At 54.3% G+C, this 25,463-nt stretch overlaps 1 protein-coding gene across 7 annotated transcripts in view; it reads left to right on the plus strand.

Annotated features, from left to right (window-relative positions):
• The window catches only part of TACC2 (transforming acidic coiled-coil containing protein 2), a 176,283-nt gene that overhangs the window by 139,772 nt on the left and 11,048 nt on the right, over window positions 1–25,463 (plus strand). For 6 of the 7 annotated variants that reach the window (XM_016149087.2, XM_036223910.1, XM_036223909.1 and 3 more), the window contains 9 exons: window positions 3,005–3,065; window positions 4,197–4,398; window positions 10,662–10,723; window positions 11,769–11,884; window positions 13,093–13,264; window positions 14,556–14,696; window positions 15,538–15,627; window positions 21,888–22,031; window positions 22,443–22,519. In XM_016149087.2, coding sequence (XP_016004573.2) covers window positions 3,005–3,065; window positions 4,197–4,398; window positions 10,662–10,723; window positions 11,769–11,884; window positions 13,093–13,264; window positions 14,556–14,696; window positions 15,538–15,627; window positions 21,888–22,031; window positions 22,443–22,519 — 1,065 coding nt within the window. The remainder of the gene's footprint in view (window positions 1–3,004; window positions 3,066–4,196; window positions 4,399–10,661; window positions 10,724–11,768; window positions 11,885–13,092; window positions 13,265–14,555; window positions 14,697–15,537; window positions 15,628–21,887; window positions 22,032–22,442; window positions 22,520–25,463) is intronic. The other variant, XM_036223914.1, reaches the window with a different exon arrangement.

Raw genomic sequence — 25,463 nt, forward strand, 5'->3', positions numbered from 1 at the left:
TGGCTGTAGGTCCATTCCCAGGACTTTGGCCCGAACTCGGTGTGGTTTGGTACTTGGAGCCTTTGCCCTTGCTCCCTTGTGAAGCATTGTCAATAATTTCACAAGGCCGTGGAGACCAGTCTTCCAGCAGCAGCTCAGCAGAGCAGACCACAGCTGATGGCCGCTGAGCCGAACCGAGTCTGCCTGGCACTGATGGATTAGGACAGGGTGGCCTGTTTACCTCCCATTTCTGGCTCCCTCGAGCATCTGACGTTCAAGAAGAATGTCAGGGCTTCCTGCAAAGAGGTTCTCTAAGCAGGGTTTGGCTGTAGAACACCTCGCCTGGTGGTGGGCAGCGGGCAGTCCTGGCCAAAAATGTGGGCTTTTCTTAGATCGGTTACCCAGCCAGGCTTTTCCCAGACACTCCATAGAACCTGCGATGGAAACTTTATTTTAAGCCTCAAACCAGAGACGTCTGAAATGCTCAGGCTGCAAAGCCGTGTTCTCCCTTCACTGAAATAAGGGCCGGCACGCAGCCGCCACCTCCTCCTCCAGGCAGCTCGCCTGTGCTCTGTGCTGGCCTCGCAGCCAGCAGAAGTCGAGGGAGCTAGTCCGTCCCGCAGCCTCGCTTCCAGTGCCGGTGGCAGAGCTCTGTGGGCACCTACGCTGTAAGGCATAATTGGGACCGAGGGAGGAAGGCTTTCTCCAGCGGCCCTCTCCAGAAAGCCGTGGGGGACGGCCCACACTCCCGAGCGGAACCTGCAGGGGCAGCTTGGTGGCTGCAGCCTAAGCCGTGACGAGCCAGCCAGCCGTCCACAGATTTATCTTTTTTGTCAGTTCCTTCTGTCTGTCTCTCTTTTTCTTTTGTCTTCTTGTCTTAGGATGGTTGAAGATGTGATGTCTGTATGTTCTCTGTTGTAAGTAAATTTAAAGGAATCTGCCTGCTACGCTCAATGTGTCTATTTTTTTTTCCCCCTGCCTTTTATTTTTGCTTCCAAGCTCTTTTTCTTTTCTCTCCGTGGCTGCTGCTTACACGTTTCTGTGGCGGGCCTGGAAATGGTGGGGCACGGGGCGTCCTCGTAGCAGAGGTGGTTTTTGTTTCGTGGTGACGAGTGTTACGTGAAACTGCTTGGCTGTGAACACGTGATCATCCGACATCTGCCTGCTTGTCAGGAATGGAACTTTTTTCTCCCTTGCACAGTGGCTGTCTCTTCATCAGAAACCCATACTCTTTTTTTTTTTCTTTAACTTTCATTCTGTTCTTCCGTTTACCTCGGACTCCTCCTGGGCGATCGCTTTCTAAGTTCTGTGGTCTCACGGGAAAATAACCCTCCAATCCGCCCACAGGCAGTGGCCGCCGTCACTGGCTCTTGCAAACGTGTGAGAACTGTCCCAAAGTGAGACTCTTGCAGGAGCCCCCCGGAAATGTACGGGTGGCTCAGAGTGGAGCGCACGGCTGTGAGAGCCATCACCAGGCTGCTCCGGCCTGCGTCCTTGGTCACCCAGGACCAGACTGACTGTGGGTGTCTGCATGCTGTCTGTGAGTCACCCCGCCAGACGTCGGCAGGGGCGGAGCAGACCACCTCTGCCTCTGCTGCTTTGCCTCCCCAGCCAGGAAGGATCTCGTGGGTGGCGCCCAGGGGCCCAAGGACAAGCACCTGCTCCGTCTCCCTTTTCTCACAGGGGACGCTGGCCTGGTCCTAGGCGTCCAGCAGCCCCGGCGGAGGGTCGAGTCTCTCGGGCTCTCTCTTCTGCCCAAGGGATTTCTTTAACGTTTCAGAGCCTATATATAAAAATATATTTATATGCATGAATAAATATATGTTCCCAGCTGCGGTCGCACTGTCCATAGGGCAAATGCCGTGAATGCTGTAGGTAACCATCTGTGGTACTTTTTTCATGACAATGCCATTGTTGGAGTGTTTTATTTGAGCGGACACAAGGACGGAACTTGAGTGCCACATTGCTCTGTCCTCGCAGTACCTTTTAGAGCAGGGGCGGGCAGTAGGGTCTGAGGTGAAGGACTCCCCTTGCCACAAACCCTTGTTTTGCTGAGGACAGGACCATACCGCAGAGGGGCCTGAGACCAGAAGGCCGGGGCCAGTCTGCAGGTGGAGAACCTCCATTCTGACCGTGGACACGACCCCTGACCTCCCAGTGGACTCAGTGGAACCACCCACGCTAAAAGTGCCTTTTGGCGCCTTCGGGAGCCTGGTCTGCTGTTGCCTGGGCCTCATATCCTCGCTGCCCCCAGTTATTTACATGAAGGAGAAAGGAAGGAAGAAAAGAGTCGTGAATCTTGCCTATTAACCATGGTTAGGAAAAGACTTTAAAAAGCAACAAAAAATCATCTTATCTCTGAAAAGCGTTCTAGAGATTTATTGTCAGGGTTCAAGACGGTAAGTCGTACGTCACCTCTGGCCCTGCCTTTAGTCAGAGCCCGCACCCCCCACACACCTGCCCCGCACCCCCAGAAGCCCAGAAGTGCAGGAATTCCTTAAGCGCAGAGTTCCTGTGAGTAGGAAGGAGTCCTCCAACTCTCTGAAGACCCAGAACCTTCCTTCTTTCTCTGCACAGGTCCAAGAGTTGTTTATGAAACAAGGTGTCCGCTTCCCTGTCTGTAAATCATGCACCTAGGTCCCCTCCCTCCACCTCGATTGGGTCAGACATTCCTTGACTAGAATCAGGGTACCTGAATCTGCTCACCCCAAATTTACTTTTTAAAATAAGTAAAATCGGAACATCTGGTTAAATTTAGCTACGTTTTCTGGGTCAGCTCTCCAAAATGGCATCTCTTTGAAGATTTCCCGCTTGATGGTTCTTTCCCTTGGGGGCAACGATGATCCTTGTTAAGAGTCCGAATGGCTCGCCGGCCTGGCCGTCTGCCTGGTGTTGGCGTGGGGCGGGGGGGACGGTGTGGCCCGGGCAGATCCGCAGCAGAGGCGGTGGCTTCGGTCTGCTCCGGGTGCTGTGCGGCGTTCGGTGCCTCTGTCCGTTGTGTTCACATTTTCCATTTTGTTTCCAGTGACACATTTAGGGTGAAAAAGTCGCCAAAACGGTCTCCTCTCTCTGATCCACCTTCTCAGGTATACCGTTCCCTTGATATTTATGGCTTTATTCCTCCCCCGGGAGTTACGGCTGATGTGGTCTTGTTCCCCACTGGTCAGCAGGGCGTTGCCTCCTACACGGAGGACCGTCCCTCGGTGTGTGCGAGACACCGCTTTGATCCCTGCATTTTGGGGGAGATCAGCATGTGTCCCGAGAGTAGGAAGGTGTTTCAGGAAGAATGTCAGTTGGACATTTCCGGAGGAATCGGTGGGAATTGTGCCAGTCCCTCCTGACCAGTTAGCTTGCCGAGAACACATATGGATGTGAAGTTGAGGAAGTCTGTCGGGATTAATGAATATGGAGTCAGAAAAAAACGGAATATATGTCCAGAGCACTGGGTTCTGTAATCCAAGTCAAAGTGGGGAGATGCAGGCTGTGCGTCCCCCAAGAAGCGGAGCGTGGCCTCTCCCTCCTCCACGAGAGTTCTTGTCTTCTTCATGCCAGTTTCGCTACCAACCGTAAACCGTTTCTGCTGCCCTGTTAACAGACCAGGGCAGGTTACCCTTTGGTGTGTGTCTGGCCATTCAGGGTCATAAAACAAACCAACCTTCCATCCACTGCCTGAGTAGTGAAGCCCCAGCCAGCCAACCCTGGCCAGGGAGGGTGCTGCAGGAAGGGGTACCCAGACCCAGGAGAGGGGCATTGGGTCCCAGTTCTGCTCCGCCCTGATGTTTCTGGGTGCGTACCCTGCCCTGCTTAGATGGAGATACGACCCCCTGCCTCTGTGTCTGACAAGCGTGAGGACTGTCAGGTGATGGTGGTGGCTTGGGGGCACTGTGTGGACATAACAGCATTTGCAGAAATAAAAGTGCTGGTAGTAAGTTTCCTTCTTTTTCTCAAAATGAACGAGCAGGAACGTCTCAAATAACCGAGACGCGAAACTGCCATTTTTTAAACCCATCGTCATGCCCCTGAAACAAGCCATCAGAAAAAGGCAATTTGTAGAGGAAGTAATTTATGTTTCCTCGGGACCGTTTTGAGCAACGTGGGGACGTGTGGGGGTTCGGACAGGGCCCCGTCCTGACGCGCGGGCCCCAGACTCGCGGGTGGGCGGCATTTCGGACGCGGGGACTAGGTGAGAAGGGAGACTGCTCCTCTTTTCCTCACAGGACCCCACTCCGGCGGCTACACCAGAGACGCCGCCGGTGATCTCTGCCGTGGTCCACGCCACCGATGAGGAGAAGCTGGCGGTCACCAACCAGAAGTGGACGTGCATGACAGTGGACCTGGAGTCTGACAAGCAGGACTACCCGCAGCCCTCCGACCTGTCCACCTTTGTAAACGAGACCAAATTCAACTCACCCACAGAGGGTAAGCAGCTCGGTGGCCAGCCACACCCCCAACCCGCCTCGGAGACTCCTGCCCCTGGGAAGCAAAAGGCCAGGACAGGAGCGTCTAAGCCGGGTAACGGTGCCGTCGGCTGCCGACTCGCAGCGTGCTGTGCGCTGAGGCTGCGTTTGAAAATAGTCTGAGGCCCGAAAGCAGCGGCACCGTGGCCCCACGACCCCCGCTCAGAGCCAGCCCTGCGCCCCCCGACTCCCGGCCCAAGCCCACTCGAGCTTGGCGCGTTCCAGGCTGTATGGCTTATGTTCCTTGGCGATCGTGAAACGCACAGCTCCAGGGAGCCTCATCCGAGGCAGACGCTCAGTGCGGGTCAGCCTCCTCGGGGGCGGCCGGGTACCACCACCACCGTGTGCGGGGCTCGCAGCGCGGCCCTCACGGCGGGGCCCCGCCTTCTCCAGCCCCAAACCCGGGGTTCGCCCAGGCTGGCTAACAGGAGGGCCGCGTCCGCCCTCGGAGTAGGCCCGCAGGCAGGGTGCTCGGCTCGCGAACATCTCCCACCCCCTCACGTGTGTGCACCTTGCACTTCCTGCCTGCCTCTGCGGCTCGGGAAATCCCGCGTGCCTTCAGTCAGCGCCCTGCGACCAGGCGAATCAAGAGTTTTTAGAGCCACGATTCCACCAACACCGATTTTTCCGAATTTGTATGTCGGCTCTCGCGCTTCCTTTCTCGTTAAGAAAGCAGATGGAGGCACACCGAGAGCTTTTCATCCGAGGGGTGAATCGTTTCCCTGATTCGATGGTCCCCCCACTGCGTTCCCAACCCGCCCCCCGCCAGTGCGCGAGGCCCGGGGCCAGCATCGGGCCATTGTTCCAGCCCGATGGGAACCGTGTGGCGATTCTAAGGTTCCCTTTCAAGACGTTGGTTTCCAAAACTTTTTGAAAACTGAGTGGCTGTCCGTACGAGGATGATCACACGGGAAAGCCTCACCTCTGCTGCACTGCTGACGCGGAGCTTGGTCCGCGGTAATCCGGGCGCGGTGGGCGCGTGCCGGGGGTGCGGGTGATTTTTTCACTGTCGCTCCGATGCCTCCTCTGGAGCCTCTTCTGTCATCGGGGACTCTCGGTGGTTCGCTCTGGGCCCGTGAGGTCTCCGAATGGTACCAGTGAGATCCGGTTCACGTGCCGGGGGATTTTGGATGCTCGTCTTCTCACTCCAGTTTAAAGATGAAAAGACGATCTAAATTAGGTGTCCTTGGACTTTGGGGCGTTGTGTTTCTGGCAGACTGGAGCCTTTTGGTTGGCTGTCTGGTTGACCCTCTGGCTTAGGGTTTGGGAGGCTTAACAGTGAGCATCTCACTTCAGCCCGACCCCAGAGAACGGAGACCTGGCCTCAGCCTCTCTTCACTCCTGGTTTTCCTCTGCACACACACCCGAGCCACGGGTCCTGCCACTTTCCCGGGGGGCACCCACACCCAGCTGCCTCTGCCGCTGGCCCCAGGCTGGAACGCACCCCTTCCCTGTCTCCCACGCTTGTCCTGCACCCTCCCAGCCTCTCCCGGGATGTCCGCTTTGCTCTTTCCGCCGTGAGTGCTTCATCTGGGCTGCTCTGAGGTCCCTTAACACCGTAATGTTGGCGCATGTGGGTCTCTTGCTTCCTTGCTAGACTGTGTGATTCCTACAGGTGAGACCTCCATCCAATCCTTCTTGGTGTCCCTGCAGCTTCCTGAACGCAGTAGGGGGTAAAGACAAGCTCGTGAGAGGAAGGAGATGCCAGGCCAGGCAGGCGCAGAGCATGGTGCCGACACGGCCCGTCTGCTCTTTCTAGCAGGCTCCGCCTGTGCGAGGGGGCTTTGGGGGGTGGGAGGGGTTCGGCGTCCCAGGGGCTGCAGGGGGCTCGAGCACCCGCAGTGGACCTGACCTGACGTTTCGATAGCACCCGTGGTTTCTGCTAGTTCACATCTCTTGAAGCTTGACAAGAGCCTTGTAAATGGCAGAGAGACATTTGGAATCCAGCCTGGGCTTGGCATCGTAGATAAAAATCAAAAGGTGTGCGCTCTGGGGCATGTGCGTATTCGGTTGTATCATCAGGAACCAAGACATGCATTTTTTTTTTTTATAGAAAATAGGATTTTAATAGAATCTTCAACGCTAGTTGGCATCTCATTCAGTGGTAACATCTGTTTCTTCATCTTTAACTTTGAGCTGAAACAGACAGCTCGCTAGCTCAGCGATATTTCATAATTGTCTTCTGCAAAAATTCAATGAGTAGGTAAATCTACACGTTTGGAACAAAACTCTGTTGAACCTGCCTCCTTAGAAAACGGCTGTGAAGATTTGGGAAGCCCCGAACATGATCACAGGCTGCAGGAGACTGGAAATCCATCCTCCGTGTGGCCGTTTTGGGAGGTGGTGATCTCGCGTTCACTCTCCAACGCGCCCGGCTCCCTCCGGCCACTGGATGTGGAAACCGGATGCAGAGCGCCCTTTTCAGACCTTCCTTCCTCTTAGTGAGGTCAAGTCCAACATCAGCAGACACACACCCAGGGTGCTGATGGGATCACCAGGAAGGAATTGGCCAGGGCCACAGCGGTGACTGGGACTCAGGCTGAAGTCACAGATCACAGGAAAGAATTACTGGTTACCGTTTGAACACGTGGTCACTATTACCCGAATTCTCCCAGCTCACGGTAGTGAGGCAGGAGCTGTCCCGGCCCCGCTGAGTGATTTATATACATGATTTCATTTCACCCCGCCAGCTCTGGAGAGTGGATTTCTACACGTCCCCACTTAAGAGCGAGGGAGCGGAGGCTTTGAGCTGGTAAGACTTGCTGAGTCCCTACCGGCCTGACCCGTAGAGAACCGGGTCTGCCCGACTCTGTCCCACCCACTCTTCATGGGAGCGTGGTCCCGGCTTCCTTTCGTCATCTGTAGGACTAGAGTGTTGAACTGATTATGCATTCCTTCCTGCGTCCACAAGACCTTCAGGTTGTCTCAGTATTTTGAAAAACCTGAGCAGAACTAGTTTAGAAAGATGCCCAGCTTATTAAAGTTGCACGTTTGGGTTGTAACTACATCAGCTCACTGTGGAGACACTGATGTCCCACCTGATTAAGAACTCAGGTGGGCAGGTGTACACCTTTGTCTTTGAGTGCTTGCTTAGTAAATGTTCTTTCCCAGCACAGTCTTTTGAAACGTGCCGTGGGAGAAAACCTAATCCATGTGGTCTCTCGGGATGAAGAGAGTAGGGACCACTGTGCGACATAGTCTCCGAGACCCCTCCTCGCTCTGGTCCAGGAGAACCTGTGGGAGCAGTTGTTTTAGAGTCACAAGTCTCGATGGCCTTTGATGGTCGCCCAGTTCCCCCTGGCTCCCCTAAAACACAGCTACATCTGCCCCTCCTCGCCGCCTCCTGCAGGGGCAGGCACCGTTGTCATCACACTGTAGACATTTAGAAGAGGGATGGCAAGGGAGCCGGAAGCAGTATCTTCGTCGCCTTCCAGAGGGCTCTTCTCCCGTAGTCACTTAGGTTAAAACTTCTGGAAAGGCATAGCAATGAGCAGTAATATACCTGGTCCCAACCTGGTGCATATGCATAACCTGTTACAGGGCTCGATCTGACATCGTTTATTTCACATTATCTTGCAAAATGTAGGCACTTTGAGCTCCACTTTATAGTCAAGTCTGTAGGTGGGGAGAAGTCAGTGAACTGGCTTCCCCGATCCTGACAGTGATGATCTGGACCACGGCGTCCTTCTGGCCTCTGCCCAGGGCTCTCCCCAGTCCCCCGGCAAAGCCGCGGCAGTTCGCCCAGGTGGAAAACAGCGGTCAGGTCCTCTCGCCGTGCTTTGCCCCGTCTGAAATAGTTACCAGAAAAGGTTCGGGTATGACGAGACCCATTAAACTTAGCTCTGGGTCTCCTCGGCTTGACGCGACGCAGGCTTTAGGGAGCGGCCTCTTCTTAGATGTGAAGACGCTGTGCCACTTGGCAGAACGGGCCTTACCCTTGCTGGCCGGCCAGCTGTGTGTGGCATGGTGTGAAATGGGCTGAAAGTGGACGTGTCTCCCCCTCCGAGCCCACCCTTTGAGGCCTAGCATGTAAAGCAGATGAGTAGATTTTGAAAATCCTGTTCAGTAAAATATTTTTTCAAAATATCAGAGGTCACCCTGACGGCAAGAAGAGGTGTGTATTTTCCTTCACGACTGGTCCTGACTGTTTTGTGAGTTATGAAAGGTTAGGAGTGTCAGGGCATGTTCTGGGGATACCTCCACGGGTCCCTCACTCACCGGGGTCGACGTTCTCATGCCTCCTGTAACCACGAGGGGCACAGATGGAGAGGACTGCCCCCCCCCACTATCATTCTGTCCTGTGCTGCCTCTGAAGTGGGGCGTGGGGGACACTGGGCAGTGGGAAAGGTAAGACCGAAGGCAGATAGATGAGCTTGGTGACCTAAAACTCACCCGGATCAGCTTCCAGGAAAATGGCTAAGGTTCTGGGCGGGACACTTGATTGCAGCGAGCTGGTAACCAGAGCCAGGCACTGCCCTAGGGCCACACATCCTGGGGGATCTCTGTGGTGGCCCTGAGCTTTTGGGGTGCATCCTGGGAGCTCTGTGCTGCCACAGGGTGTGCTGGGGGGGGGTTATGTTAAATAATTTAGGGTTAAATCATGCCTCGGCAATAATAATGCTGCCTTGGAGAAGGAGACAGCTGATTCACTGTTAACTTAAACAGTCATCAATATGGCAATAAAATGATCGTCCTGGGGTCCTACACCCGGAAAGCGAGAAATCAAGAACAGGCTCTGAGAACACCGTGTTCTTCGCTGTCCCCTGCCTCCTCTCCTGTGTAAGTCGAGGGGGGCCAGAAGTCTTCAGGAAGGGGAGCGGTGTGTCGGGCCGGGCAGACCCCGGTACCGGTTCACGTTCCGGCCACAGGCTCCAAGCTCCCGCCCGGCAGCTGTGGGTTGCCTCGAGTCCCTGTTCTTCCCGAGTGACGCATAAGTCGGGGCATCGGCCTTCGGGACGCACGAGCTCTTCCTGGCCACTGATGCACGAAACCGTGCTCACGGCCCCCAGCAGGGCGAGCCCCCTCGGAGGATGCGTTCATCTCACCGGGACGGTACAGGGACCCTCGAAAACGTGTCCCCGTCTCGAAGTGCTGGAGTGCGTTCAGCCACGACCACTCACACTTGCAGGTTTTGAGAGAGTCTTGTGTGGAGTGTCTCATTTTAAAGCTCTGATTAAGGAATCAATTTTTAAGTGATGGCTTCAACGATACATAGAAAGAAAGACGATGCTTTAAACCAGAGCTGCTATTTATGTTTATTTTTATGTAAAAAAAAAAAAAATACAAAACAAAGAATTAAGGCCGTAGGCTTTTCGGATTGCCACCGACTCATGCCTAGCTGGTTTCCCAGCCAGTCACATGTCACCTCTTGGTTTCTTTTTAAGCAGAAAAGAGGCAGCGTGGCAGCTGCAGACTGTGCCTTCTGTGATCTCGTGCACCGCATTCACCATACCCAGCACGGTTTGAGGCACATAGTAGGTGCTCAGAACCACCCACTGGGCAGGGGGCTCAGTCGAGTGGCAGAGCTGGGTTTCTACACGGAACTGCCCGAGTCACTGAGGCGGGCAGTGGGTTTCTAGTCTCCAGCGAGAGCATCTGGAGTTTTCTTTGCGGCCTGAAGTCTTAGTTTGAAATAGGTCATTTCCGTACCCAGTTGGACTTTCATCAGTCTTTGCATCTGGAAAATGGATTGGGACCAGCCCTGTAAGGCACCGGCAGAGTTGGGGAAGCTGTTCCAGGTGCCTTGCAAGCTTCTCTTTCAAGCGACGCGGGAGGAATCGTGTCTGTTCTTCCCTCGCCTCAGGGTGCGACTGCAGTTAAATCCCCAGAGAGGGACAACTGAGGACCCAGTTCCAAAATGTCACTGGGACGCAACAAGGTTCCACGTGTTGCACGTGAAACTTCCAGAGAAAAGTAACGCCCAAAGCGTATACACTCTGATTTGAAAACTCGATGCCACGTGCTCAGATTGGTCCCCAGTCAAACCTGGTCTTCACGCTTAATTGCCTTGGGACTCTTGTCAGAAGCATCTTTGCAGCACGAGGTTTGCCAGTGGTCTGCAGACAGTCGAGTCGAGCCGAGCCTCCCCCTTCAGTCCTGTTGGAAATCTCTAGTCAGTGGACATTCTCAAAAAGCTAAGTCCTATTCCGGGCCCCACCCTCCCCAGACCAGACCTCCCCGTGCGTTTCTCTGGGACTAACACCTCTCCTTTTGTTTCTCTTGCAGAGTTGGATTACAGGAACTCCTATGAAATTGAATATATGGAGAAAATCAGCCCCCCCTTACCTGTAAGTTCTGTCCCTCGCCAGTCAGGGGACTGGCTGGCTGGCTTTCCCACCCCGCCCTTTGTTGTGGAAACGCAGCACACGCCTCCTCCCATGGTCAAAGTGTCCCTGGGAAATCAGACCTCAGATCAAGGGCCCTCTGTGCCCACAGCATCCTGGGTGCACAGTGAGGCTGAGTGGGGGCTGGGGTGTGCGAGGGCGGTACTCAGTCCACTTCAGATGGCATTTTCCTGGACAAAATGATAGAACACAGGTTTCACGCAGAATCATTTCCCTAGACTGAGAAAGATCTAGTCAGATTTCTTTTAAAAGGTGGGAGAGACACCATAGGAAAAAAAAAAAAGTTTGGGGGGTGCTTTGCTTGTTTTCAAGGTGTGCTCTTCCTTGTCGTCTTTAAATTAATCGCTTCGTGTAACTGAAGGTTGTCGCCATGCAAGAGGCAACCCGCCCCCGCCCCCCACCATTGCATTTTAAGTGGTTGTGACGGTCACCTGTCTCCCTGGCTTCGTACCTGCTGCCATGGGGCATTTGGTCCCGAGCGTGGCGTCCAGGCTGCGCTGTCGTCCGGCCGTGCCCCTAGGGGCGTGGAGGTGCCGGCAGGCCTTGCCGTGACACGGGACGGCCCGCACGTGTTGCCCTCGTATTGGTCTTCCTCCGTACCGTTGCGGGCGCTGGGGTCGCGGCTCCGTCAGCCCGCCTCGACGGTGCTGCCCGGACTGAGCTCTTGCCTGCCCCTCTTTGCCCTCAGCGGTCGGCGTGACTGCTCCCCCAGAGAGGGCGGCCAGCAGCACCCCTCGCTCCGGCTGCACGCAGCTGTGCGTGCTCCCTGCCCCCTCCTCCCCCCCCTCGCCCCCACCCCCCCCTTCCCCGTCCACCTGCCTCCCTCCCGGCCAGCTCCGGTCCCCTCCTCTCTTCCGGGTGGCTCGAGGAAAACGAAGGCTTTTCCCTGGCAAGCCGCTCGCTTCTCTTGAAAGTGCCCTGGTTGTCATCTGCGTAGCTCGTTCAGGGCAGGCGTAGCCGAGCTGACGTGTGACTCTGATCCCTGCAGCAGGACGACGACACCCCGAAGAAGCAGGCCTTGTACCTCATGTTCGACACTTCTCAGGAGAGCCCGGTCAAGTCGCTCCCGGCCCGGACGTCGGAGTCGCCGACGCCGTGTTCAGGGTACGCCTTTGATGCTGACGAGAGGGGCTGAGGAGCAGGCCACGGGCCCCCGAGCCCCTGAGCGCCTTGGCGCTGCGGTCCTGACTTTGCTTCGTTTGCATACGTCAGGCCGCTCCGTTCTCTCTCCGATGCCCACACGGATGTCAAGGCAGAGGGCTTGTTCCTCGCCGTCCTTAGGACCCGGGTGAAATCTTCGAACAGCTCCATGCGTGAGCCCTGCCCCCATCGCCCCCATGGCACACAGCCTTGTTTTTGAATTTATCCCATGGGGAGGCAGTGTGCCAAAGCAGTCAGAGCCTGCGTCCCACCCCCGAGCCGGGCTGGTTTTGTGACATGATGCAAGTCACGTGACCCCCAACCCCCGTGGTGCCGTTTCCTCACGTGTAAACCAAGGGTGATGATCAAGCTGGTCCTGCTGGGGTTGTATGAAGGCAGAACGAGGCCCTCGGTCTCGCAGGCTCCCCCGGCTGTGTGAAGGGGATGGGGTACCTGTCCTCCAAAGCCATCAGGAGGATCGATAAGAAACGCGCTTGTCACGGGGCCTGGCGCACACGAAGTGCCCGATAAATGTTGATCATTAGTATCGATGTGAGTGTGAGCATTTGTCAGCCGTGTTCCGAGCTGTGTGCTGCTGGGCCGGGTGTGGGCGGGCCATCGCTCTGAGACTGGGGCCTTCACGTCCGCTCCTCCCTGCCCCTGGCACTGGGCGCAAGTGAAAGCTCTCACTCTGATGTCCCAGAGTCACTCCAGAACCTGCCGCAAGTGGCAAGGATGACAGTGATGTCCTCACAACAGTGGTGGGGCCATGCGATAGGCCCCGTGCTAAGTGCTTCACGTGCAGGCAGCATCTCACTTGACCTTTGCAGAGAGGTATGTTGTCTCCATGTTGCAGAAAAGGCCACCGAGACACAGAACCCTACGGCACTCAACCAAGCAACTGGCAGTTTGCTCAACTCCACAGCTCTTGCCTCTTGGCCAGTGACATCTGTGCTTCTGACCCTCCCTTTGCCATCAGGCCTTGGGATGGGGCTGACCTCCCCCCTCAGGCTGCCCAGCCTGCATGCCCCATGGCCACCCAAGACCTACCCAGTTTCCCTCTAGGAATGCAGCCCTGCAAGTCCAGGATCCCTTGGGATGAGTTGGGTCATCGAGGCCCATTCCAGTGGGATTTCCAGTGAGAAGACTAAAAATGCCCTTTGCTTCGTCAGGTCAAGTTTTGAGGAGACGGAAGCCCTTGTGAATGCTGGAGCAAAGATCCAGCATCCTGTCGCACGAGGGCTGGCCCCCAGCCAAGAGCCACACTTGCAGGTGCCAGAGAAGTCCTCCCAGAAGGAGCTGGAGGCCATGGCCTTGGGCGCTGCTTCAGAGGCGATCGAAATTGTAAGTGGGATCGGAAGGGCCCACAGTCACTGGGGCCGGGGCCCCTGGCCAGCTGGGTCCCCTCATCAAGGGAGCCAGGCCTTGAAAGCAACAGCCACCTGGCACCCCACGCCCCAGACCACAGACGCCAGCCTAGGAAGCATCCCCGCCATCACTGCGATGATGAGAGAAAGGCTCCGTTCTCACCAGCACGGCAGCGGAACTCTCACCTAAGCGCTTCATTTGCCTTCAGGGTGATTTAGTTTCTGTCCACGTTTAGCCCCTTAGGGCTGGACAGTTGCTTTGGAGCTATCAGTAGAGCTGTCATCAGTCTGTCCCTTGCTTCTCCTGCCTCAAGGGCAGAGAAAGACAGAGCAGGGGACACTCTCCTTTTCGGGGAGCAGTTGGTTTTCCTGGGCCTTGGTGATGGGAAATCCCTCCTGCTTATGGACCAGGATGGACACCTCTCACCTCAGAGCAAATAGACCCAGGCCGAAGGCCTCGCCCACCATCTCCAACCCCTCGCACGTTTAAAATGGACCATCCTTCTAGGTGGATTTTGTTTTCATTTCTTTTTCCTCTCTCCTACCAATCCCTCAGGGGGCTTGGTAGACTGTTGATTTAGTGTGTTTCTTTTTTGTCCCATATTAGTTAACCATTTTCCTTATGTATCAGATATTTATTGAGCACCTATTGTGTGTCTGCCATTTGGAGACTGGAAAAATAATAGTGCTCAAAAAGAGTCTAGATGTGACTCAAACAGTCTCAAATAGATACTATGAAAGACTTGTTCATGGTGTACCTTCTACAAAGTTGGCTCTTGATTTTGAAGCCTTCTGATCTCTTAGGAGACCCTTTTTTGTTACAAATCATCTTTCCATTATTTAGAAAACAACTTTACCAAAACCTGACTTCCTTTGATATTTATACTCGGAGGTATTTTTTCGATGACTTACGTTTGCAAAACCCATCAACTAGCTCATCTCCCACCCACCGAGATTTTGAAATAAACAAGCAAGTGGTAACTCTCCTCCCACCAACTGGCGAGGGGCTGAGAGTGGGGGTGGGGGTGGGGAGGGCACCCCAGATCGCTTTCAGGGAGGGGGTCGGGCCTACCACTCTCAAGATGTCCGTTGTCCGCAGGTGGGAATCAGTCCGAAGGAAAGGGAGGGACAGTGTTGACCCCTAATTGGTCCTCTCTTTAGCCTTACGGTAGCACTGTCCAGCAGATAGATGCGCGGTCCTCGCTTGGAGCCGATATCACTCTGTTCTCCTCTGTTTTCCCTCCGCGTGCTCTCCCGCCGGCCTTCAGACAGCTCCCGAGGGCTCCTTTGCCGCTGCTGACGCCCTGCTCAGCAGGCTGGCCCATCCCGCCTCTCTCCGCGGTGCACTTGACTATCTGGAACCCGACTTAGCAGAAAAGAACCCCCCAGTATTTGCTCAGAAACTTCAGGTTTGTAGCCCACGTGTGACCTTTGGGGAGTTTGTCGAAACCTCAGTAGAGAATGAACCTCTGAACCCCAAATGCAATGAGGCAGGATTTCATGAAGAATTGCCGAGAATGTTCCAGATGAAATAACTTTCCCCCTCAAAGGCTGATATATGTGGCGTTCTTTATCCAAGACGCCAAAATGATATAAATGATATAAAGCGTGTGATTGTATATGGAATAGACCATTTGTACTTCAATTTGGAAATGGGGCTCGGTCATTTTTCAGAAGTTTTGATAGCCCCAAAAGCAGTTTCTGTGATTTATTCACGAAACCGAGGATATTAATTAGATCACCATCGAGCCAAGCTATTTATGAATCCGAGTCTCTCAGACTCCCACTGAGATAACATCTGGACTCGGGCCTCGCATCTGGAACCAAAACAATTACCTACGCCATGCTTTAAATTTGACAACTTAATTTGATATCCTCTCGACGGGGACATTCGGAGCAGACCTAGAGAGATGGGAGGCGCAATCCACTCGTGGAAACCGCCCGCCAGCAAACAAACAAAAGGCGGGACGGCAAGCAGTTCAGTATTCCAAGGCGTACCATTTCCTGAGGGCGATTTTATTGGGGGCGGGGAGCAGGGGGGAAAAAAGGAAATTAAATAAATGGCTTCATGATCTGCTGAGGTGTCACTTGTGAGAGAAAGCCAGAGCGTGTGTCCCCACTGCCCCCCCACCCCCGAGCATCTGTCATGACACGTTCATGGGGCCATTCATCTCTCGGATGTGGAAAGTTCCACGTCCTGTCTTGGGGCATCTCCCACCCCGCGGCTGCTCACACCCATCCCCCTGGCAGGAGGAGCTAGAGTTTGCCATCATGCGGATAGAAGCCCTGGAGCTGGCCAGGCATATCGCCCTGGCCTCCCGCGGCCGCCAGGACGCCAAGGTACCGGTTTGCTGCTGCCGTGCCCCGCCTCTCCAGAATGTTGTGTGGTCCGGAAGCTTCTTTGCTAACCATCGGCCAGGCGGGCATCGTCCGTGTTGGGCACAGCATAATCTTCCAAAAAGCTAAAAGCGTAACTCTCGCTCACATACACGCACACTGAGCGCACGTCTGGGTCTGGGATCTGTTGAACTCAGTAACGAGGGTTAGCCGTCAAGCCAGTTAATACTGGCTAAGCAGGACCAACAAATCGTCACCACCTTTGAGGTGGTGCATTCATTTCTACAGTGTGCTTTTCTACTGAACAATAATAATTTGTAACTTTTCCATTTTTACAAGTTAATATCTAACTGTGCTAAGACTGGACCCTAATCCAAAATAAACAGGAAGCGAAAGCAAGACCTTCCTGAGATGTCAAGTGACCCTTAGGCCGTAGCCGAAGGATCACAGCAAAGCCATCTTTTAAAGGGCAGATAGTAAATATTTTAGATGTGTGGGCCATCTGGTCTTTGTGACAACTACTTAGTTCTGTCGCCTTAGCTCAGAAGCAGCCGCAGACAGTGCATGAGTGAGTGGCCATGGCAGTGTTCCAGTAAAACCCTTTTTCCAGCAAAGGACTGCAGGCCATTCGCCCGACACCACAATTTGCCAACCCCACAGCTGGAGGGGAGCATGATTCTGACAGGACGTGCAGAAAATGTTTTTGCCTGGCTTCCAAGTTTGGATATTTTTTTTCCCTAACAATCGGAATGAGTTGCCGATGATGTGTGAAACGGTGTGTGGCCCTGTGAGGTTCAGCTCACCCCTCGGGGCTGACAGGTGAACCAGGGTTTCCGGGGGGGCATGTCATCCCCACCCTCCACACCCCACCCGAAGGTGGGCAGCCCGGGGAGCCTGGTGCGTCAGACCAGAGCGGGCGTTCTCTGTGACCCTGAGCGGGTCGGCGCGCCAGCCTGAGCCTGTTTCTCCGCCTGCGAGAGGAAGCTGCCGGTGGCAGGCTCACAGGTGCCGAGCGAGCGTCAACACTGCCCCCGATGTGTGGAAAGCAGCGCCGAGCCTGGCACACGGCAGGTGTGCAGTAAAGGTGGTTAACCAACTCTCGCCTTTGCGTCCGTTACCTGATTAGACGCTCACGGCATCCCTGCTCGGTAAGCGGGACCAGGTCCCGTGTTCCCGACGGGGAAACGGAGCCACGGAACCAGCCCGAGGCCAGACGGTGATTCCCTAGCTTGGTGGGAGCTAGATTTCAAATCTCCAATGGAGCCCCTGCCTTCTGTCTCGAGTGACAGCTCTCAGCAGAGGGGCCGGCGGTGGCTCCTGTCTCTTGGCCTCAGTACGTGATCAGGAGTTGGTGTGCCGCTCCTGCCCTGGGGGCCCCCCACATGTGGTTTCTCTGGAGCTGGAGCTGGGGGGAGGGGGTCCTGGAGACACCACCTAGGGAGAGAAGCTTGTCACTCTGGGTGTCCAGACTAGGCGTGCCGGGACCCAGGACAAGGACGAGAGGACATTTAGATTGCTGGTCTCCTTGTTCTTGCTGCCAACCCATAAACTTGGGTGGAATTTCCATGAAAGTGAGGTCTTTGGAAAGCATTACCAGTGAGGATCGCCCCCCACCCTGCCCCCCGCCCCCACCCCTGTTAGATTTATTTCTTGATATTCTCGGGCTGTAGCTTAAAGGCAGAATGAATTGCTTAAAGTTTGGCTACTAAAAATCCAGCATATAGTCCTGTCCAGAAACTTGAGGCAGCATGGAGCACGTGCCCCATAAGCAGTTTCGTTTCGTTCAGACTGAGCACGAAGGGTTCCAGGGTGCCCCACCGCCTGCTCCCCGCAAACGCGTCAGAGATGGCGACTGCCGAACACCGGCCGGTGGCTGGCTTCCTGTCAGTTACAGACTGTTCTCAGGCCATGTGTCCTGATTTTGATGTAGAAGATACTGTCCCACGCATCTGCTGAGCGTGGGTGGGAGAGGCAGCCCAGCCGCAGCCTCCTGGGTTTCAGAGGAGCTAAAGAAACATCCCGTGGGGCGGGTCACCTTGGGGCGTAAGGACCGGCTTTCCCTGCCCCAGTGATCTATCTGTACCGCTTTTGTAAGGCGTCTGTCGTCTGGCGACCTTGGCCCAAGGAAGTAGATGTTCTTGCCTGTAGCTGGCCCTTGTTCACGTAGACACACGTGACACCGCTGGGAACCGCTGACGTACAGAAGGAAAACAGCAGCCGAATCTCCAGTTCGCTCTTTTCTCTGCCTGTGTGTTTCGGCCGCAGGTGCCGTAGCCGCGCCATTTCGGCAGCAGGGGCTTAAACGGTCACTGTCACCAACACTGAAGTGAAATCAAAATCTTTGGAATGAAAACAGAGTCCTCCCAAGGGGAGGAAAAGAAGCATGGATTGTGCCGGGGGTGACTCCTGGTGGCCCTCAGCCTGCGTTGCCCTTCGGACCGGGAGCCAGCCCAGCCTTTGTGGGGTGGCAGCGGGGTCCCCTCTGCCTCGGTCAGAAAACAGGACCGATGAGGAAAGACCTTCGGTCTGGGGTGTCTGGCTGGAGCTCTTTCCTGCGTCCCTCCCACACGCTCCTGGCCGGACCGCAACAGGTCGCGTCCTCCGGGGGGGGAGTCCCAGCAGGACCGCAGGCTGTGCGGTGTGCCAGCCCTGAATTTAACCCTGAACCAGGGGAGGCAGGACCTAAATGTCCCATCTGCACAGCTTGCGCAGGGGTGCGGTGCGCATGGGGGTCAATTTAATGTGTGAATGTGACATACTGGTTGTGATGCCTAAAGCCATTGCCCCACTTTGGGTGATAGGGACCTAATATAAAGAATGAAGGAGTTGTTGGGGTGACTTGGGAACAGGCGCATGTAAGTGGCCAGCTCGAGGGCGGGGCGGGAGAAGTCCTAGAAACAGGCCCACTGCGAGGGAAGGGGTGCTAATCCCCGGTGCTGATCCCCCTGAGGCCTGGCCCATGAGGGCGGGTGCCTGGGCCTCGCGGCATGGGAGAAGCCCTCGGGTCTGGGCGACCTGTCCTCTTGGTCAGCGGCCCACATCACAGGCGCCTTGTCTCACACCATGTCCAGAAACCACCACCTGTCCCCAGCGTTGAGCAACACGATGCCCGAAAGCCACAGGACAGTCTGCAGGGCGGTGACGAGGGCTGGCGTGTGGGTTTCGGCTGGCTTGCCAGTTTTGAGACCGTGTGGTCGTTCGTTGCCTGCAGCCTGTGTTGAGGACTGAGGCCACGCCGTGACTCGGTGGGAAGGAGCGGCCAGTCGGAGGCTGGAGGCGCCTCCTGCGGGATGCCTTCCTCGATCTGTCCTGAGCTTGAGAACTGCCTGTTGTCAAGTTTGGATGGGGCGGCACTGGCCTGAGGTGCTGTCTTGCCCAATCTTGGTTCCATGTGGCCCGGACGCCCCCCAGGGGCCCAGCCGCTGTCCTCCCTTCGTGACCTTGGCTCAGCTTGCTGGGGTCTCCCCGCCCGACCTCGACTCAAGTCCCCACACTTATGTCTTCCTCTTGGACTGCTCTTCCTGGCCCGGCTCCTGGGGACAGGGATCCTGCCTCAATCCTAGAAGCAGCAGCTTTCCCTAAGGGTTGGCACCATGGAATTGGCCGCAAGGAGGACTGTCGGCCTGGGCGAGTGCCAGGGGGACCCCAGGCGTGAGGTCTGTCGATCTGACCTGGGGTGACAGTCCCCAGGGTTCCTCTCAGGAGCCAAGATTTGAGGCCATGGGTTGAGGGGTTGGAAACTGGGCCCAAAGGCCCCCCTGCTCTCTGAGTCCTGGCCATTTCACGTTTTAATTCGTGATTCCAGTGGCTTTTTGGCTCCTCTCAAGTAGCAAGTGGAGGATTATGTGACAGAAACAAAGCTTAATCCAAATCTGATCTTAAAATAGCAGCAAGAGACAAACCTATTAATTTCAGATAAAAGCAAGTCCTGGCTGCGAGGAGAAAACCCGGGCACGTACAGCGAGTTGTCCTACCACGCAGATCCTTGGGGTCATCATTCAACGGGATTCCGAAGTCATCTGCTCCTTTATTGGAAACAGCAGGTGGCCGGAATGAAAAGCGGTGTGGGATCACTGTGTGTGGTAGTCACCCTTCGCGTGTGCTCAGAAAGCTCGTTATCGTGTTCATTTTTCATTCCCTTGTTTTACAAAGGACTTTGGGCAGCTTCAGGATCGTTCATTCCTCCTGCATCACCCGTGTTTAGTTTCTGCCCAGTATGATAAAAAGTTAGTTTTAATTCGTTTTCTCTTGTGCTTCAGAGAGCTGGTTTATTTTGGGTCCAAACTGAATCTCAGCCTGGGAAACCGTTGGCAAATCGCTCAGATCCTCTTTTTTTTTTTTTTCCATCTTCGGAAGCACTAGGACGAGTTAGATAGTATCTACTATTCTTTCCATTTTCAAATTCTATTCTAGTTTATTTTCAAAGAACAGATTATTTTACTTGAAAAGCGACAGGAGCCGTTTTCTGTTTAAATCCTCTTTAGAATTTTGTGTTTAGGAACTTTATCCATAAGTATAGATATTGAGTCGACGCCTGAGTGTAATTTTCCATTTACTCCCTGAGAAGTTTCCCACATGACAGTTATGACCTTGGGGGGAAAAAAAAAAAAACCCATTTCAAACTGCAGAGATTGACCCGTACGTGGGAGAAGCTTTCTCCTGCGGTCGGTGGCGTCTTTCTTCTGAGAGGTCAGTCTGCTCACGCCTGTGGGCTGCCAACTGTGTTCTGGAAAAGAGGCTTCTTTAGGACTTGGAAAGATCATTGCATCCTGTTTGGCATGTCAGCACGTCTGTAGGGTCTGGTTACTCCCCTCTCGGACCAGTGGTGGTCGTCCGGGCCCCACGTCACAGGTAGCCCAAGTACTCAAAGCCAGGCAGGGGGTAAGGAAACCCAAGCAACAGAGGCTCACTTCTAGGACAACCTAACCATCACGCTCACCCCGCATGTGAACCACCAACTAACTGGTCCTAACTCGGGAACCTCCAGTCCTATCCATTAAACTTGCACCTGAGTTTTCTAAGCTGTCTCAAGTTCCTTTTCCTTGACACTGTGGTGGAGGGAGCGTGCCTGTTCCGTGACTGGAGAGAGAAATCCTGCTCAACTACCAACCTTCAGGCGCACCCGCCTCTCGGGCACTGTCAGTTCTTAAATCGTTTGTGCTGCCAAGATGAGCCCTCACCATTCCTGGCCCAGATCTTGCTACCACGCCATGGAGATCTGTTCACTGCTCAGTTTCTGCTCATAAATTTCCCACACGCAAGAAGCAGGCCACCATTGTATCTCGGCCAGTTGGGCCCTAGTGACCAGGGTGCAGGTTGGCCGTGGCAACCACCACAGCTCCAGGAGGTTGATGAATAGGACTGAGAGTGTGATCGGTTTGGCGTTTCTTTCTCAGTAGAGATAGACTGACACCCCTGGCTGCGCTGGTTGATGATGCTTCTAACACCGACCGCATTCCAAGTGTGTTGGAAATTGCTGCGCATTTTGTGCAAAGGGAGGAAGAGGAGCCACAGACTTCTCCTCCCTTCCCAGCAGGCTCGTGACTGTTGTCTGCACTCAAACCAGTGTCAGTTGCGGGGCATGGGGAATCATACCACTTGAGGGTCCTATCAGCAAATGCAGATATTGTCATTGATCCAGTGTTCGGTTTTTCCCTTGACACAACACACTGAAGGTGGCAGCTCCAGCATAACTCATACCTCCTTAGGCATCCAGAAACTAGGTTGGTCGACAGCTACGGTGAGCCGTGAGCATTGTGACTCGTACCCTATCAAATGGAGCAGAACAAATGCCCCCCCTCCAGATTGAAATGTGGACAATCTTAGAAAAAGATCACACCTGCCATTAGTCAAAACGAAGCCAGTGTCGACTAGGAGGCAACATCGTTCACGTCAGGTGTTTGTTTTGGAAGTGGAGCCTGCCAGAGAAGGACCTTGGTTCTCCCATGCTGTGCCTACACGCCTCCGCGTCTGATAAATGGCAGTGATAAGCTGGCACCAGACACACTCGACTCCAAGGGCCGGGGTTTGGGGAGCCCTGTGCCATTAGCCCCTTTGTTTGCCTCTGCAGGTGCAAAATGATCGATTTCCATAGATCGTATCCGCCATCCTCCCATTCTCGAGTCTTAGCATTTTCTCATACTTTTGGATGTTCTCCGTTTCAAAACCATACAACCGACCCATTCATGCGAGGATGAATACAATCCTCTCTGTTGTACCATGGATGGCGACTCTTTTTTTTTTTTTAATTAACCCTTCCACAGAGAGAAGCTGCCCACCCAGCAGATGTCTCCAGCTCCAAAACAGCCTTGTACTCCCGCATCGGGACGGCGGAAGTGGAGAAACCCACAGGCCTTCTGCTCCCGCAGCCCGACCTGGACTCGGCGCTGCAGATCGCCAGAGCAGAGGTACCGTGGCGGGCGTGCGCCCCGGGGGAGGCCAGCTGCGGCTTCTGCCGCATGGGAGTACAGAGATCGCACCACGCCCGTCTTCGGACTCAGACGGGGTAGCAGACTGTGTGTTTTGATCTTCCGAGGCACGGTGTTGAGGCACGGTGTCGCACGAGCCTTTATGGCGTTATTTGATTTGTAACAAAAAGCACACGCCTCGGAGTCATTCCCCCGTGGGCATCACGAAGGGCTGATATCCGGCTGGCTTCTGTGTCCTGCCCGGGGTGGTGCTCTGAATGCAGTTATTGTTTGGCGGAGGAAGTTTTAATTCCACCTTGATTCAGTGTCTTCTGGTCTCGGGCCGTGAATGGCTCAGATCCGAATTCCCTCGTTCGGGGCTGACCTTTCTCTTCTTCTCCTTGATACTAGATTATAACCAAGGAGAGAGAGGTCTCCGAGTGGAAAGACAAATACGAAGAAAGCCGGCGGGAAGTGATGGAAATGAGGTCAGTGGTGGAGCTGGGGCTTCGGGTACCTGTGGTTCGTACCAGCTGGGCCTGGTGCGGCCGCGCTCAGTGCCTTCTTGACAGTAATCTGTGCTTTATCGCCAAGGTTCATGTTTTCGCAAGTGTTTTTAATCTGTTGCTGTGATTAAACATGCGCATGAGTTAAATAATGCAATAAATAAACGTACGGTGAAAATCGAATCTCCTTTCTCCTCAGCCTTCAGTTCCGTATCCCTCAGTTGGCCTCTGTGTACTGTTTCTCGTGAATCCTTCCAGAATTTTCTATTTCTGATGGCGAATGCATGAATGTATCTATAGGCTCCTTTATCCTCAGGAATGGAAAGCGGAAATATCCATGGTCCTAAACTCTTTTCTAACTTAGCATGGACGGATTTTTCATAAACTATCTCTGCCTCGTTATTTATTGCTCAAGAGTCCTCATAGGGTTATAACGTAATTAATTTCTCCGATCTCAGTGGACAAACGTGTAGTCTCCTGAATTTCGCTTGAAACATTTATTTTCATTCGCTGCATTTGTAACAGGCGTACGGTCGCCGCCGTGGATTAAGTGCCTGCCCCATGGCAGGTGCTGTGCTTTTGGCCTGAGACACACAGTCTCTGCCTGTCCCCTCCCCTCCTCCCTGGACCTCTAGAAGGGACTGTCAGCTCCATGTGACAGCAGCAGGTTCAGAGAGGTTAGGCGACTTGCCCACGGTCCCGGAGCTTCTGGTTAGAAGAACGTGAATTTTTCCGACTCCAAAACCCAAACTCTTCCTACCGTACCCAGCGGCCTGGCTCCCTCGTTCTCACTTCCAATGTCTCTTTTTCCCTATATTTCCCTTTTCCTTTTATCATAGTCTTAGAAACTAAGAAACTGTCTTTGGGGCCAGAACTTACCCTTGGGATGTGGTTTTTAAAGCTGTAACGCCAGTGGCGTTTTTAAAGCCACTTCTGCCCACGCCTTTGCCCTGACCATCCTGGCTGAGTCGGCACGGTCCGGATTCTGGCTGCAGCCAGGTCTGAGAACCGCTGCGGGGATCAGGGAGGAACACGGTTCCGATCCTCACACCCCTGCCTTTCGGCAGCACGAGCTGGACGGACTCGGGTTTTCCAGTTGCGGGAGACGATGTGGATCAGAGCACCATCATTTCAACAAGGCGGAAGATCGGGCGCTATGTTGAAAGTCCATAATTGGCTTCATTTTTAAGTCTCAAAGCTTGAGAGTAAAGGAATGGGTGATTTTTTTTTTTAGTGGTTGAAGAATTCGTACCTTTATAGTGCACTTAATTGCAATGACAGGAGCTAGGTTATTACCAAAATCAAATGCGTTCCTGACTACCGTTTTAAGCAGCAGGCAGACAGTTTAGGTAATCACAGCTCCTGTTTTCTCAGTTAAGTAGTTTTTCCTGAAAATCCTCCTGCTCCTTCTTCCTGCTGATGCACTCTGGGATCACTGCTGGAGGGTATCGTACTGTCATATTTCGCATTCAAACTGAGGTCCTGCCATTGCATTTTCAGATCAATCGATCTATCTGTCTGTCATCCATCTGTCTGTTTAAATGAGGGGACGGGAGAAGGAACAGGGTGGCTTTAGTTGTTCCCCGCACTGAAAACGAAGGCCCCAGGGGGTGCTCTTCACTCGCTGGTATGGGAGGGTTTCAGGGTCACCAGCAGGCTGTACTGGTGTAGTGAGGGCCCAGATGGCAGCCCTGGTCACTCTCTGGAGCCAGACTGGGGAAGACTCAAGCTCTGCTTCCCAGCTGCATCTGGGCCTGTCACTTAACTCTATGCCTGACTTGTCATCTGTGAAAGAGGAGTAAATCCCAGTGCCCAGAGGCGGCAGAGCATAAAGGCTCTGAACAAGGCTCCTGAGTCCAGTGTCTGGACTCGAAGCCTAGCCCTGCCACTTAGGGGTCCTGGGGTCCTGGGAAGGTTCCTGAATGGCCTTGTGCCCCGATATTTCCATCAGCCATTCTGGGGACAGAGAGGGCACCGCCTCTTGGGGTCATCGTGAGGATGAGATGAAAATACAGCTCACCGGAAGCAGCTTGCGGCTTCCGGCCTCCCAGCACGTCTGAGAGGGCACGGCCCTTGCCTGCTGTGGTCCAGCCTCTGTCCTCAGTGGTGATGGGTTCGGACAGGGCAGCCACAAAGATCCATCTCCAATTGCTGGTTCTGGGTCACTGGGAGGTGTTTATTCCCAGAAAACCTGGAGTTCTTCTGTGTAAGGTTCAGAAAGAACCCAGTGGGCTCCTGTCATGGTCACCTTTCTTACTGTGGGTCTGCGCTGGGGCGAGGCACTGACCGGGGCCACCATCGAGAAGCCAGGCACAGATGCCCCGCAGCTGCGAGGCCTTCAGACTTTGCAGGACGCACTCTGCTTTTATTATCCCTTTTAGCCTCATGTAACTTCCCCCACAGCCCTGAAAGTCAGGGTCTAGGGTCATCCTCGCTGTACTGGGGAGTAAGCTGAGCCCTCAGGGTTCATTACTGACATAGTCCAAGTCACGCAGCCAGGAGAGGCAAGGTCAGCTGTAACTCAGGGCACTGGGTGTGTTGGTGGTTAGCAGCTCCTGGTTCTCTTGCAGAGAATAATTAGTGGATAATGTAGGTGAAACCTCCATTATCCAAGTCTTCTTCAAAAGGTTCTTTCCAGAAGATTGACGGGGTTGCAGGGGGAGGCCTTTTCTCCCACCTGGGGGCAGCAGTGAGGCATTCACACAAGCAGGGGACCTTAGTGCTTTTGTGCAGCTACGGTTTATTGCGGCTACCCAGGACGTGCTATTCTTTCTAACCCGCTTCCCCGTCCTGACCCCATCAAACACAGGTGACTGAGGGGTGGCCCTGGTCCTTGAGAAGCTTCCAGTCATGTACTCCGATGCCTGATGAATGAGTTGTTTCGGAAGAGGATTCAGATAAAATGTTACGGAGTTGTAAGGAGAAA

The sequence above is a fragment of the Rousettus aegyptiacus genome, unplaced genomic scaffold (assembly GCF_014176215.1).
Source record: "Rousettus aegyptiacus isolate mRouAeg1 unplaced genomic scaffold, mRouAeg1.p scaffold_m13_p_6, whole genome shotgun sequence".
In the NCBI taxonomy this organism is placed as follows: Eukaryota; Metazoa; Chordata; class Mammalia; order Chiroptera; family Pteropodidae; genus Rousettus; species Rousettus aegyptiacus.